The sequence below is a fragment of the Sceloporus occidentalis genome, unplaced genomic scaffold (assembly GCF_023333645.1).
Source record: "Sceloporus occidentalis isolate IW3139 unplaced genomic scaffold, rSceOcc1.0.p SCAF_2, whole genome shotgun sequence".
NCBI classification, from domain to species: Eukaryota; Metazoa; Chordata; class Lepidosauria; order Squamata; family Phrynosomatidae; genus Sceloporus; species Sceloporus occidentalis.
This window is the reverse complement of record NW_028316982.1, coordinates 235054337-235068740: the sequence shown is the minus strand read 5'-3', so window position 1 is coordinate 235068740 and position 14404 is coordinate 235054337. Positions and strand designations below refer to the sequence as shown.

General features: G+C 41.0%; 1 protein-coding gene across 1 annotated transcript in view; it reads left to right on the top strand.

The window, feature by feature from the left end:
- The first annotated feature begins 1105 nt into the window (after window positions 1-1105).
- The window catches only part of DRD3 (dopamine receptor D3), a 34177-nt gene continuing 20878 nt past the window's right edge, over window positions 1106-14404 (top strand). The window contains exons 1-2 of the mRNA XM_089512478.1: window positions 1106-1175; window positions 10500-10799. Of these exons, the coding sequence (XP_089368604.1) occupies window positions 1161-1175; window positions 10500-10799 (315 nt within the window). The 5' untranslated portion in view covers window positions 1106-1160. The remainder of the gene's footprint in view (window positions 1176-10499; window positions 10800-14404) is intronic.

Genomic DNA, 14404 nt, shown 5'->3' with positions numbered 1-14404 from the left:
ATGCTATGTATGTCACATAGGCAGTTCTGCAACATAAAATTGCCTACTGTCCTCAGGTGTGGTTGACAATATTGTCCTACCATCAAACTGAACCATCAGTGCTAAAGTAAATTTCACCTGCCAGTCCAGTTTACTTCCCTAGATGGAATATCGAAGTTTGTGGGGTGCCAATTTGTCCTGTGCCATAGGTAATAAAGCAGCATTGCATGAAATGCTATGAAATTTAAAGGCAAATTCTGCAGCTCCATCATCCTAAAGTTAGATTTGAAAGTCACATGCAGTGATAATCTGAACTTGAGATGTGGAAAATTACTCTTCTTTTTCCTCAAGAAAGTTTTGATTAAAGTTTCACATCATCAGCATTAAATCTCTAGCTTCTTTGTTACATTTTTTCAGATGGAACTTTTCTTTGCAAGGTCCCTGGCCTTCCTTGAAAATACCATGGAAACTAGTCTGAATCATACCCAAAATCACAAAAGGATTGATTCAGACTGGATCAGAAATCAGCGCCCTGATTGGACTGAAGCCTAAGCCTGCCTCAGCATGATTTACATGGTAGTCCCAAGCAGTCTGTAGAAATCAATTCTAATGTTTCATCCACTGTTGTAAATGTTCTTCCCCTTAAGAGATCTTAATGTTCTGAATTTGTAGTCTGTATGGCATTCCTGCTAATGGATTTTACGTGTCAACATGTGCAGAGAGTGAATGAGACAAAGACGAGAAGCATTCAGCTATCAAAATATCTGGAAGGCACAGACCTGCTGAGAGAGCAAGCAGTATGTTAGAGAGGCTGATAAAGTTAAAGGGAAGGGAAGGAGGTGATAGTGTAGAACAGGAATCTGAAGAGTGGGGTTGGGCAGAAAGAAGAACAGCAGCTTGTTGTTTCAGCACCAAGGACAGAGACACTGGCAGCTGGTCCATGGGAGCTTGTGGAGATCCTCACAAAACAATTTGGGAATCGTATGGATATACAGTCAGGTCCACCTTTAAAAAAATGTGATGACACTGTCTTCACCTTAGGAGCAGATATGGGTTTTTTGGGGGGCCCACAGTTGTTTCTTTTTTTGAAAAGTTGCTGTGTCCTAGTTTGAGCTACCTGGGGGTATATGGTTTCAGAGCCACATAATTCTAACTTGTTTTTCATGTCCTTCCAGCAGTGAATGAGACTGACAAAGGTAAGTCACTGTTTTCCTCTTTTGCTTCTTTCTTCTAAGATTTTCTGCTTTTAACTTAAGCCTTCTCCAAATCTTTAAAAGCATGATAACAATCTGAAAGAAAGCCCATATGCATAAATGACACCATGTCATGACTACAGACTAGCTACTGTGTGTATTATCACTGGAGAATGGGGAGATGAAAGCAGGGGACCAACCAGTATGTTCTTCCCAAATTTATTTTGCTTTTCTTAATCCAGTGGAGATGGGTATTTTCTTTCTCTAGGCTCTTAACACTTAGATGGAAATCATTAAAGGATACATCTAGGGAAGTGTGAATCTTTTCCCTTGAAGGTACCAAAGCAGCTCAGAAAGCTGAGGAAATTTTTCTTCGAATCCCATAGTTTCAATGCAGCCGTATTTCTTTTAAAATACTGCATATTAAAACTGACAATATTTTAAGCAGGATCTTTGTGCCACCAGCAGTCCCATGAGAAAGTTATATCAAAAGTAGCATTTTGTCTGTTAAGGCTAATACTTTTTGAAAATAAATTTGGTGGAGCTGCAAAGTCTACCACAAAATTCAAAATTGCAACTTATTATGCACTGGGTATATACATATTATTTGTATGTGTGTGTGTGCATATGAAAATGAACACATGTAATGATATGACGCAGTGTCAATGAAAAGACTTACTTTAGGGGACACATTTTTGGATTAACTATTTCCAATTGTATTTTCTCTTTAAAACAGAGGAATAAATATCTGCCCTTGAATAGTATGTAAAAAAAATTGGAACAAAGTGATTAAGAAAGGGGGATCTAGAAAACTAAGAAAGGGAAAAAAAGGTAAAGCAGATTGAGAATGGTGTAGCAGATAAATGGAAGATGGAAAAGAGAACATTTTAGTACTGAAAAACATGCATGTGATCCCAAATGGTCCCAGATCAACAACATTATAGAGCATTGAGCTTTTGAGGAGAATGACTGAGGTGATGAATTATTCTTTGTCATTCTAATTCTTGCTATCTCATTGATACAGTAATTCAATAAAAGGCATTAAAGGAATCATTTGGGGGTAAAAATTATTTGTTTTTGGACCCAGACCTAAACTTGTAGTTGTGTGTTTTTCAGTATTACTTGGGAATATATTTTTAACAACTGCCTTAATTGTAATTTTTTTGGTTTTGGAATCAGTATATGAGAATTCTACTTGTATGGTTGAGAAAATTATTACAGCCAGTCATACCCAATACATATTTCTGATGCCAGTAGCTTTGCTATAAAGTGCATTTTGTAAATCACTGTTTGTATTAGCAGGATATGGCAGAGCTGAAATTTTGGATAAGTAGGAATATGATTTAAGCTTCACACTGCAGACAAAAAAAGAGAATAAATTCAGAAGAATTTGGTGTGAATACATTCAGGAAAATTTAACTTTCTGTGCTTTTAGAGACTGATGCTTTGATAAACCATTTAAGTCAAAGGACACAAATGTTGACTTGAATATCAGCAATTTTCCTTTTATCACCGGCTTCTGATTTCTGTACACTGAAAAGGGAATGGCATCTCTGAAGTGATGACCTGCATGTGTGAAACAATCTAAACACCACAAACAAAAGTCTCATATCAGCTCTGTCAAGGTGATTTTTTTTAAAGTGATGGAAGTTAATACATTTAGCTGTATGAACTGATGAAATTTCAAGATATGCAGTTCTGTGTGTGGACCAAATGATTAAACATATTGTATTCAAAGCAAGCATGGTGTAGTGGTTTGAACACTGGGTTGTGACTCTGGAGATTAGGGTTTGACTTCTGACTCAGTCATGGAAACTCACTGGTTGACCTTGGGTGAGTCACACACTCTCAGCCCTAATATAGGGCTGCCTTAGGGTCACTATAAGTTGGAAACAACTTGAAGGCACACACAACAACAATGACAACATTCAGTTATAGAAGCCCCCCCCCGTGTGTGTGTGTGTGTGTGTGTGTGTGTGTGTGTGTGTGAAGCAGTATTAAATCTGTCATTCATTAAGGAATATTATATATAATTAGTTGTAGATTTCAAGTAAACCCTAAAGTAATATTCCATGAACCAGCATACAAATTCATTCCACAATTTCCTTTGTGAGGAGGCTGTAGGAAGTTCCTTACAGCCATAAGGACTGTTGTCAACATGCAGATTTTTCATACCTGCCTTTTATGTCAAATTGACATGTCAGGAAACAACCAACCCTGTTATTGTAGGAAAGCTTGCATCATGTATTTTGGTTGGCCAAATGAAGGTATCCCTGTTTTGTGAATTTTGGATGTTATTGTAGGAAAGCTTGCATCATGCATTTTTGTTGGTCCACCAGTTAGGCTGGACTGAAACAACATGCAGGCATCTGACTAACATCTCCAATAGTGTTTTTTTCTCCTGTTTGGTTTGTAACATCTTGCCTGATGAAGAAGCCCGTGGAGCTTTGAAAGCTTGCAACAAGCATATTGTGCATTTCAGGGTTGGCCAATAACAGGTATCACTGGGGGGGGGGGGGGACAAACAGCCCTGTCTTTCCTCAACTCTATCTCGTAAAAAGGCTCTGGCATGTTTTTTCCAGCAGTGCTCCTTTCTTCAATCTGCAGGAAACCTCAACAGCATAACACTTTCTCAATCTCCAACCCGGGGGACAGCATGTGAAAATGTTTTCTAACGCTCGTTCCCATCCTGTCCAAACAAATGTGCCACATGCTCATCAGTTTAAAACAAACAAAATCTTCATTCCTATGGGAGAATTTATATCGCATCTCATCCAAGACAATAGATTTAATTTTTGACTTCGTAATTTTTTTAGGAATGAAAGAACCCTAATGTTTTGTGCACTAGCAATTCCCCTGTCCCCTGCTAAATTCCCAGAACAACCCCATAAGGTATATTACATGGAGAGAAAGTGAGTGGCCGCCAAATCACCCACTGAATTTCATGGGTTGAGGAAGAACTTGAGCCTGACTCTTTTTGGTCCTAGTCCAACATCTGTGGGTGGATCTAACTTCTTGTTGTTGTTGTTGCTGCTGCTGCTGTGTGCCTTCAAACTGTTTCTAACTATGGTGACCTAAGCTGTAGCTATCATGAGGTTCTAAGGCTGAGAGTGTGTGACTTAAGAGTTCCCATGTCCAAGCAGGGATTTGAACCCTAGCCTCCAGAGTTAAAGTCCAATGCTCAAACTACTATGCTATGCTGGCTCCTAGCTCTAGTTCTAGCTCACCTTTGTAGTAAACATTCCTCTGGCTTGAATCTAATGGCTACATTTCATAGCTAACATATTTCCTCCCTCTAAAAAACAAAAAAGGTTTGGATCTTTATTACTTGTTTGAAAAAAGAAAACCCAGAGAATGAATTCTAAATAAGTACCAGGGGGCAAAAAAGTCCAAGTAGCTCTAATTATTTCAGAAAAAGAACTGTAAAGGTATTGACAGGTTAAGCTTCCTTCATACTCTGCTATCCATGTGTGACGCCACTCATGCCCTCGAAGGAATGCATTATTTTTAAAAAGAGAGACTGAGAGGGAAAGAGAGATTCACTGACTTGTATACTGAGATTGCCCAGAAAAAGCATAATTATCATTGTCATGATGGTTTTAATGAAAATGAAATGCACAGATATAGGATGGGGGACACCTGGCTGAATGAAACTACATGTGAAAGGGATCTGGGAGTCCAAGTAGACCACAAGTTGAACATGAGTCAACAGTGCGACGCAGCAGCTAAAAAGGCCAATGCAATTTTAGGCTGCATCAATAAAAGTATAGTGTCTAGATCAAGGGAAGTAATAGTGCCACTATATTTTGCTCTGGTCAGGCTTCACCTGGAATATTGTGTCCAGTTCTGGGCACCACGATTTAAAAAAGGATGTGGAGAAAGTGGAGCGTGTCCAAAGGAGAGTGACTAAAATGGTGAAGGGTCTGGAAGCCATGCCCTACGAGGAACGACTTAGGGAACTGGGGATGTTTAGCCTGGAGAAGAGAAGGTTAAGAGGTGATATGATAGCCCTGTTTAAATATTTGAAAGGATGTCATATTGAGGAGGGAGCAAGCTTGTTTTCTGCTGTTCTAGAGACTAGGACCCGGAACAATGGATGCAAGCTACAGGAAAAGAGATTCCACCTCAACATTAGGAAGAACTTCCTGACAGTAAGGACTCTTCAACAATGGAACTCACTCCCTCAGAGTGTAGTGGAGTCTCCCTCCTTGGAGGTCTTTAAACAGAGGCTGGATGGCCATCTGTCAGGGATGCTTTGATTTGCATTTCCTGCATGGCAGGGGGTCAGACTGGATGGCCCTTGTGGTCTCTTCCAACTCTATTGTTCTATGATTCTATGATTCTAATATTTGGGTTGATGTAAAAATAATAATAATTTAAAAAAAAAAGGGGGGGGTAGCCATGTTGGCCACATAGCAAATCCAATAACATCCCAACAGTGATACCTTTTTTGGGCCAACAAAAATGTACAAGTACATGTTGCAAGCTTTCGAAGTCACAGTGGCTTCTTCATCAGGCAAGGTGTTATAACAAACAGGAGGAAAAAAATGAAGATGTTAGTCATAGTCCTGGGTTGCCATAAGTAAGCAGATCAAAGAATCAGCATGGCATAATGGTTTGGGTGTTGGACTAGGAGTCTGGAGACTAGGGGTCAAACCCCTGCTTGGTTGAGAAAAACCATTGGGTGACCTTGGGCAAGTCACACTCTCTCAGCCTCAGAGGGAAGTGATGGCAAATCTGAAAAAAATCTTGATAAGAAAACTCCATGGTAAGTTCTCCTTAGGGTTACCATGAATCAGAAATGACTTGAAGGCATACAGCAAGTAAAGAGAAATCCAACTTGAGATATTAGAGAATCCACTATTCTTAAATTGCTATTATATGCATGTACTTCCTGAAAGTAAAAAGAAAATGAACCTCATTTGTATGCTATGTATTTAGGGTGTAGTTTGGATGAAACAGTAGGCCAGAGATCCAGTGTGGTGTAGTGATTTCAGCACTGGACTAGGACTCCAGGAGACCAGGGTTCGAATCCCTGTTCACCTATGGAAACCCATGAGTGACTTAGGGCAAGTCACATTCTGAGCCATATCACATTACAAAAGTAAGCTGAGATGCAGGTCTAGAGAAGCAACTTCCTGCTTACTTCTTTGCATGTTCTCAAAGCCCTTAAGTTCTATTCCCAAGGAGATGGTTACAAAAGTGTGCCTTTTGTCATGCTGGAAAACCCCCTTTGGGAAATGCCATGCTTTTATGACCATCTCCCATTTCAGAGAGAATGGAAGGAGTATGACAGCATGTGTAAAGGTAAGAAGAAAACTGCTTCTCTATTGTTGCATCTCAGCTTATTTTTTATAATGTGATAAGGTTCTCTGTCTATTTCAGAAGAAGGCAATGGCAAACCCCCTCTGGACAAATCTTGGCAAGAAAACCTCTTGATAAGTATGGGGGGGGGGGGGGGGAAACAATCAAGAACAACCTTGATGAAAAACCTCCTGATAGTTTCCAAAACTTGGAAAGGACTTGAAGACACACAACAACTACAACAGCAATAGGTTTCGAAGACTTGGTGTGGCTGAGATATCTAAGTTACACCCATTCTAGCTCTGCAAAGGAAGCAGGGCTCTTCCACATCTCTGAGGTGAGCACAGAGAGCAGCAGACTGCAAAAATTGTGTTTTGCAGGCTGCACAAGGCAGATTGCTTACTGCATCAGTATCCTTCAGCCTGTTATAGCAAGAGACTGAAAGTAAATAAAACCCCATTTCAGTCGCTGCTCCTTACAGAAGTGACACAGAATCTAGTGACACTGAATTCTGAAGTGACACTGGGGCAGATTACTTTGCGAAATCATCTCCAAGCTAAATCACTAAGCATGGCAGCTTAGTTTCTTGGCAAAAAGTCACATCAAAAGTAAATGGGGCCTATTCAGAGAATCATCAGGAGTTGATTGGGAACAGAGAAAGACTTCAGGCACCCTGCAGTGCACCTCCTGCTGCATACTACTTTAGACTAGGATTTTATTCAGTTAGTTCAGTGGTGCCGGAATTGTGCCTGTTTCTTTCTTTGAAAACTACTCAACATTTGTGAGGATGTTAATAACCGAGTACCACTAACTACATTTTGGTTCATGTTTAAACTGAACTTCCCACAGGAATAAGCAGCAATCAGTTCAATCCAGAAAGAAGTTTGACTCTTAAAGTGTTCAGCCCATATGCATGGCAGGTTTCTCAGGAAACCATGATGGGCTTAACATATATGCTGAAATGTTTTGGCTAAAAAAAAACATCATGCTGCCAGAGGAGTACAAATAATTAGGCAGCACTCCAGTTTTAGTATTCACCAAACCAGTTTTAGCATTTTTCATCTCCATAAAAAACACTTCTTTTGTAAAGTTACTGAGTCTTGATTGCCCATTCAGAATCAAACCACCATCAGATGCTTAGCATTACAATGGAGATAGTTCATAATCCATCCCATCCATAGTTAATCTCAGAAGAGATAGGGATACTTGAGGGTGGTGGTGGCAAATTGCATCATCCTTGCTAAACAAAATGTCCTCGGGCTTCAGCCCATGTAATCTTGGCTCTGCTACACCATTGCTGACATTGGTTGAAAGTGAAATGTAACTGCTTTATACCATGCATGATATTTTGATGTGGCCCAATGAGATGTAGTATGGTATCTCTGGGCACCAGTCTTAGGTGCGCAACAAAGAAATTGCCAGCCTCCCTTAACTGATCTTTCACAAGCAGCAGATCTGAAAGTCTAGAACAAGGAGCAACACATACATAGTTTCTTCAAATCTTGTTTCTCACCCACTTTGCACTAATTTCCCTCTCCTATAGAAGAGGCCCCAAGACACTCTAGATATGAGATAGTAGGTCTTCATGGCTGATATGTAAAGGGTGCATCTGGGGTAGTAAAACATACAAGAAAAATGGGCATCATTAGGGGGAGTGCAGACTGTGGAGTGCTCAGATAAGGATAAATACCCAATGGGATGGTTGCTCCTGTCGGTCCTCCTCCATATTCACTATCCATTGGCTGTGCCTGCTGGTGCGGGTGAGGTTCTGCTGCCATTCAGGAGCTCCTTTTAGGTCTTGTTAGGCTGCTAGACACATGGGGAAGAAGTAGTAGCAGCATCCAGGGGCAAAAGGGTCTGCCTTCTGGAAGACACAAAGATACCATAAAAAGCATTGACACACTCATCAGCAAAGGTTCTTGTGACATACGTCCCAGATGTCACCCTCCACCAGCCAGGGTGTTTCTGCCATGGTGCAAGTAGGGTATTGCTGCCACCCTGAAGCCCCTTTTGGGTCTGGTGGAATTATTGGCTGAGCAGGAAAGGGTGGTGAGGTCTAGGATGTATGTCAGGCAGCCTGGGGCTGGCAGCATGAGTTATCACACTGGGTTGACACCAATCCTAGTGACACCACTGAAAGGAAACGCTGTCTGCACAAGAACCTTTGCTGATTATTGTGTCAGTTTTTTTTTTTTTTATGTTACCTTTGTGTCTTCCAGTGCTTGGGCCCATTCCTGGAAACAGAATCAGCAAATGATATTTTGTAGCTTGGGGCAGGACAGTAAATAGTGCTCCTCCCTCACCCCATGCAAGGTGCATAATTCCCAAAGCAATCATGTTATTTTAGCACATAGGTAGATAAAAGTGGTTGCCCGACTCGGCGGGCTGACCGCTTTGCCGCTAGACGCAGCGAACGACTACAAGCCCCAGAGTGCTCTGGGGCTTGCCCCAGCTCCCTATTGGTGCGCGGGGCGAAAGGGAGGCCCTTCCGCCCCGCGATGCTCTGGGAGCTGGGCTCGGTGATCGGGAGTTCCGGTCCTCCAGGGCAGATGATTGGTTCAGCTGCCCTGGAGGAGGAGTCTCCTGGTCAGGTGGTACTGAGGACGGGGCTTAGGCCTATATAGGCCATGCTGCCAGCCCCGGCCCTCAGTCGGCGCTTGGCTCTGGATGGTTAGGAGCCAAGCAGGAAGGTAGGAGGAGCTGAGCCTTCTCCCACCCACCCACCGCTTGGGTTTGGGTTTTTTGTCACAACTTTGGGGCGGCAGCATAGGCCAGGATCTGCACGGTGTGGTACCAGGGCTACGGAGCTCTGGTTTGGGAGTCAGTCGGGACCCAGGGGCGAATAGGGCAGGCGTATGGCCATTGCGGGGGCCATAACGCGAGAGCGCCTCCCGGTGACTAGGGGCTTAGCAAATATGTGAACGCATGGCAGAGATGCGGTCATACGGTGTTCATTAGCCCCTAGGTCATCCCAATGCCTGGTGGGTGCCAGGTTGTGGTTAATCAGACAAACGTGGGGTTGTTTGATTTCGCAGATCCTGACCTCATGCTTTGTGCCAACCCTACCAATGGTTTGCTTAATAAAGTTGTGGCCTTTCCTCCAACACGGTCTCCTGTGGTTATTCGGCAGCAGCATCTGAGGCAAATGATGCACAAACACTTCTACAAGATCCTTTTGCATACTAATAATTGATAGGTTGGTACATTTTCATTACATTTCAGATCTGCTGCATGAGTTAACTGCTTTACATCTAACCAAAGGGACAGCCCTGATGGGGAATATTGAACAATTATTGCTTTCCTCCAGGTTGTATTTCTTTACTCTATAATGAATTATAACAGATTATATCCAACCATTTGTATGTCTGGCATTTGCACTTCTTATTGGTTCTTCTACCAAATAACTGAGTGACTCTTGTAACTTGGAATAAATTGTTTCAAAAGTGCTGGTAAAATATCATAACCTTTAAAGGCCTGCATGGCTTGGGTCCAACCTATTTGAAGGATCGCCTACTCCCATATAATCTGCCTCGCACACTCAGGTCATCTGAGAGGAATCTATTGCAGCCTTTAAAAACCAGACTAACTGCTACTTCCCATAGGGCCTTCTCTGCAATTGCTCCCAGACTATGGAAAGGCCTGTCGGACGAGATCTGTCAAATTGCCAGCTTAGACAGCTTTAAAAAGGCTGTCAGGACAGATCTCTTCCGGCAGGCCTTTCCTGAATAAAAGTGACCATCCACAGAATGATTGCCCTTCACATCATGCATTAGCCCACCACTCTGTCCTCATTATATTTTTATTGGGTTATTAACAGATATCCTGTTTTAAGGGCGGGAGGATTTGGGACATAATGTTGAATGTGAATATTTTAATGTGCTGTGAGCCGCTTTGATTGTCTCATCATAGAAAAGCAGGATAAAAATAAGTTTTTTATTTATTTATTATTTTATTATTTATTATTTATGATCATTATTACAAGTGCTGCCCATAAATGCTCATCAGGTGTCTCTGTCTTTGCAGATCTCCTTCTGTCTCATGATGAAAATCTTCAACAGAATCAATAGCTATCCCAATTCAACTTTATTAGCTTCACATTGGCAGGATAACTCCACAGGACCTAGTTTGCCACAGACTCATGCCTACTATGCCCTCTGTTACTGTGTGTTGATCTTGGCCATCATTTTTGGGAATGTTCTCGTCTGCCTGGCAGTTTTGAGGGAACGCAGCTTGCAAACTACCACCAATTACCTTGTGGTCAGCCTGGCAGTAGCTGATCTGCTTGTGGCCACTTTAGTGATGCCATGGGTGGTGTATCTTGAGGTGAGTACAGTTTAGCCAGTCCTAAGACATCACTTTTGTTACATTTATATATGATGGATAGATTATCAACCAGCACTTTTGAATGAAAAAAAGCAGTAAACTTTAATCACTACTGTGTATGTTATTTCTTTCTCCTCCACCAGATTCTCAGCATTTAGTCATTTAGAACTAAAGAAGATGCTAAGGTCTATGTTGATTCTCCTTCTTTCACATTCAGTTTAAGGAACAGTTATGTAATAAAGCAGTCTTGTAGGTCATACAGCTGGTCCTTCATTGATTTAAGAATGAATGCTCAGGGAACTAACTGTAACTGGCAAATGAGGATAAAAGATTGTTGTTGCCATCAAGTCAATGTCAACATGGCAACCCTGTGAATGAGAGACCTCCAAGGCATCCTATCATTAACAGCCCTCAGGTCTTGCAAATTAAGAGCTGTGGCTTCCTTGATTGAGTCTATCTATCTGTAATGCCATCTTCCTCTGTAACAGAAATTTCAGGAAACTTAAAGATCTAGGCCTGGCATAGCAATGATTGACAAGAGGACCTAGTAAATTGAAAATCCATAAGTTTATTTCCAATTGTCGACAAAGGAAAACATTGAACTCAGTGGAATTCAAGTTCCAAAAAGCTGAGATCCCGAACAAGACAAAATGGCTCTTTTTATATTATTGAAGACAAAGAAGCTTCTTCAATACACCTGATTGGCTAATTACAATTTAAACATACAGAATTCTTACAATCAGAACAGAAATACATGCATACATTAAAACTGCATCATCACTCCTTACCCCCTCCTTTAGGAATTTAGTAGCTTTCCTTCTAACCTTGCTTCTGAACATCAACAATGTATCCTTATCTTAAATTGTGTATATTGTCTAATTTTGTTGGTGCCAGCTTCTTACGGGTCATGATGCTCTTTTTACTCCTTTGCTCTATTTTTTTTCTAAACTCCAAGCCTCTATTTTAAAAACCTATTTTTCTTTAACCAAAGCGACTCCATGTTTCTATGGCTTTTTATTTCAACAAGGAATTTCCACCACATCTCTATTCCAATTGTATTTGACCTTGTCAAGCATTATTGTCTTTTCTAGTAAATCATGTCTGCTCATGATTTGGCCAAAATATGACTTTCTCAGTTTAGCCATTCTGGCTTCTAGGGAGAGTTCAGACATGATTTTGTCTAGAACCTGTTTATTTGTCTTTTTAGCAGTCCACAGTAACTGTAGAACTCTTCTGCAGCACCACATTTCAAATTGATTGATTTTCGTCTTATCAGCTTTCTGCTCTGTCCTCTGCTGGACCCCAGTAGCTCTTTAAGTGCCATCCAACCTGGAAGTGTTATCTTCTGGCACTGTCTCTTATTTCATTTTGGATTGTCTCACCATAGGGTTTTCAGGGTAAAAGACTTTCCAAAGGTGTTTACTGTGCCTTCTTCTGCACAGTATTAACAAGTGTTAGCCATGGTATCTCTGCCATTGTGTCTGAGAAATCCTTTGCCAGTAACACACAGACACAACTGCTGGCCAGTAGTTGTTTGGCACATTCAGCTTGGCTCCTCAATCAAAGCCTGTCTGACAAGAGAGATTCTACCAGGAGTACTGCTACCATCAGCATAGCCTTTTGCCTCACAGGAGCACAGTAGTGCCATTTGGTTATGGTTCTATTTATATTTCAGCTGAGAGGAAATGAGTGGCCCATCCTACCAAGCACTTCAGCGTGTTGTTTTTCCCAAGCACTTCCACTGTCCAAGTGATGAGAACTCCAAGAATGGCAAGCATTTTATCCTGAATGTTGGTTACATTGAAGGAGTTCATAATAGGAGTCTTGAGGCATTTTTAGATATACAGTATAGTTTAGTTACACATATCTACAGGTTGAATATAGATGTAGATTAACAACATTAATGCTCCAGTGGACCATGCTCCCTCATTAGGTTAAGGAGTGGGTTTGTTCTTCTTGTTGTTGATGATGTGTGCCTTCAAATAGTTTCTGACCTATAGCAACCCTAAAATGAATCTACCGTGGGATTTTTTTAGAAAGATTTGTTCAGAGGGGGTTTGCCTTTGCCTTCCTCTGAGGTTGAGAGACTGTGACTTACCCAAGGTCACCCATAGGGGGTTACACCCCAAAGATGCCTCTGAGGAACCAACCAACTCTGACTTCTCTCCTCAAATGCTACAACTCCCAGAGAACCTGAGTGTACAGGGTGAGTTGTTCAGGAGGAGGTGATCCTGTAAGTATCAGTTCATAGTTTTTCATGATCTATGCAGTCAAAGACTTTGCTGTAGTGTATAAAGCACATGCTGATATTCTTCTGAAATTCCTTAGTGCTCTATATTATCATAATATGGTCCCTAGTGCCTCTTCCTTTCCTGAACACAGCTTGCACTTCTGGAATGTCTGTCTCTATATGTGGTAGTAGTTTTAATTTTAAGCATGACTTTGCTTGCATGGGAAATTAATGCAATGGTCCTATAGTTACTGCATTCTTCGGTGTCTCTTTTTTGGGGGGGAGGGATGTATATTGGTCATTTCCAGTCTGTGGGCAACTTTCCCTCCTCATATTTGTTGGCAGCTTTAGTCAGAATTACAATATATTCTGTCTCTGTAGATTGCCTATTGGTTTGTGATCTCTTCCTGGTGATTTATTCTTCCCAATTGTTTGGAATGCCATTTTAACTTCACTTTCCAGAATTTGGAGTTCATCTTGGTTTGATTTGTTTTTCCATGTGTCATTCATTCTTTGTACTCTTTTATACAGCTCTTCTCTCAATATGGCCCACCACAAAACTGGGCACAAATCTGAAGACAAAATTGGACCTCATGCCTGCTGTACTTTCCCTGTCCTGAAAAATAATACCCCTGAGTATGGCAGGAGGAACAAAGATAATACATTTTGAAGATATGGATTTCCTTCCTCATAAATTCAGAATTGTGTCTATAAAAATTTCACAGGCCTGTATTTGGATTAAACCTGCTAACAGGATGAAGGACAAAATCATTTTTAGTGATGTTTGTGGCATTCCTCCTAATCAGCCTCTGTAAAACCACATTTAAGCTGTACTGTAATTAAATAAAACTTAAAAGGCATATGGTTCTGATCAGCAATACTAACAGTGAAACTGATGATTAACTATTCAAAGCATGTCATCACAGATCAGAAATAAGAAAGGAAAATATTATATGGTAGACCCAATTATGCTCTCACAATGAAACTTGTAATATACAGAATCATTTTCAGAGGAATTCTCTCTGTGGAATATTTAATAGCCAAAAGATGGACTTTAAGAAGGAACAAAGGACAAGTATAGATGAGTAAGTTAGCAAAAGATGATGGAACAGTAAGGGATGCAAATAAGTCAGAAATAATACAAGTCTGATCTTATTTAAGACCAGTAATATTTTGCATTCTAGAGCACTTTTCATCTTAAGAAGTCAAAGCAGTTTGCAAACATTAATGAGTTCACCAGGCCCTTTACAATCTGCTTCTGAAGTAAAAATTACCTTTCATTGGCCAGAGATTGAGTAATAGGATTCACAGCAGGAGCTGAGGTTTCAGCATACTCAGAGCCAGTAACTGGAATCAGAAAACAGGTCTGAAAACC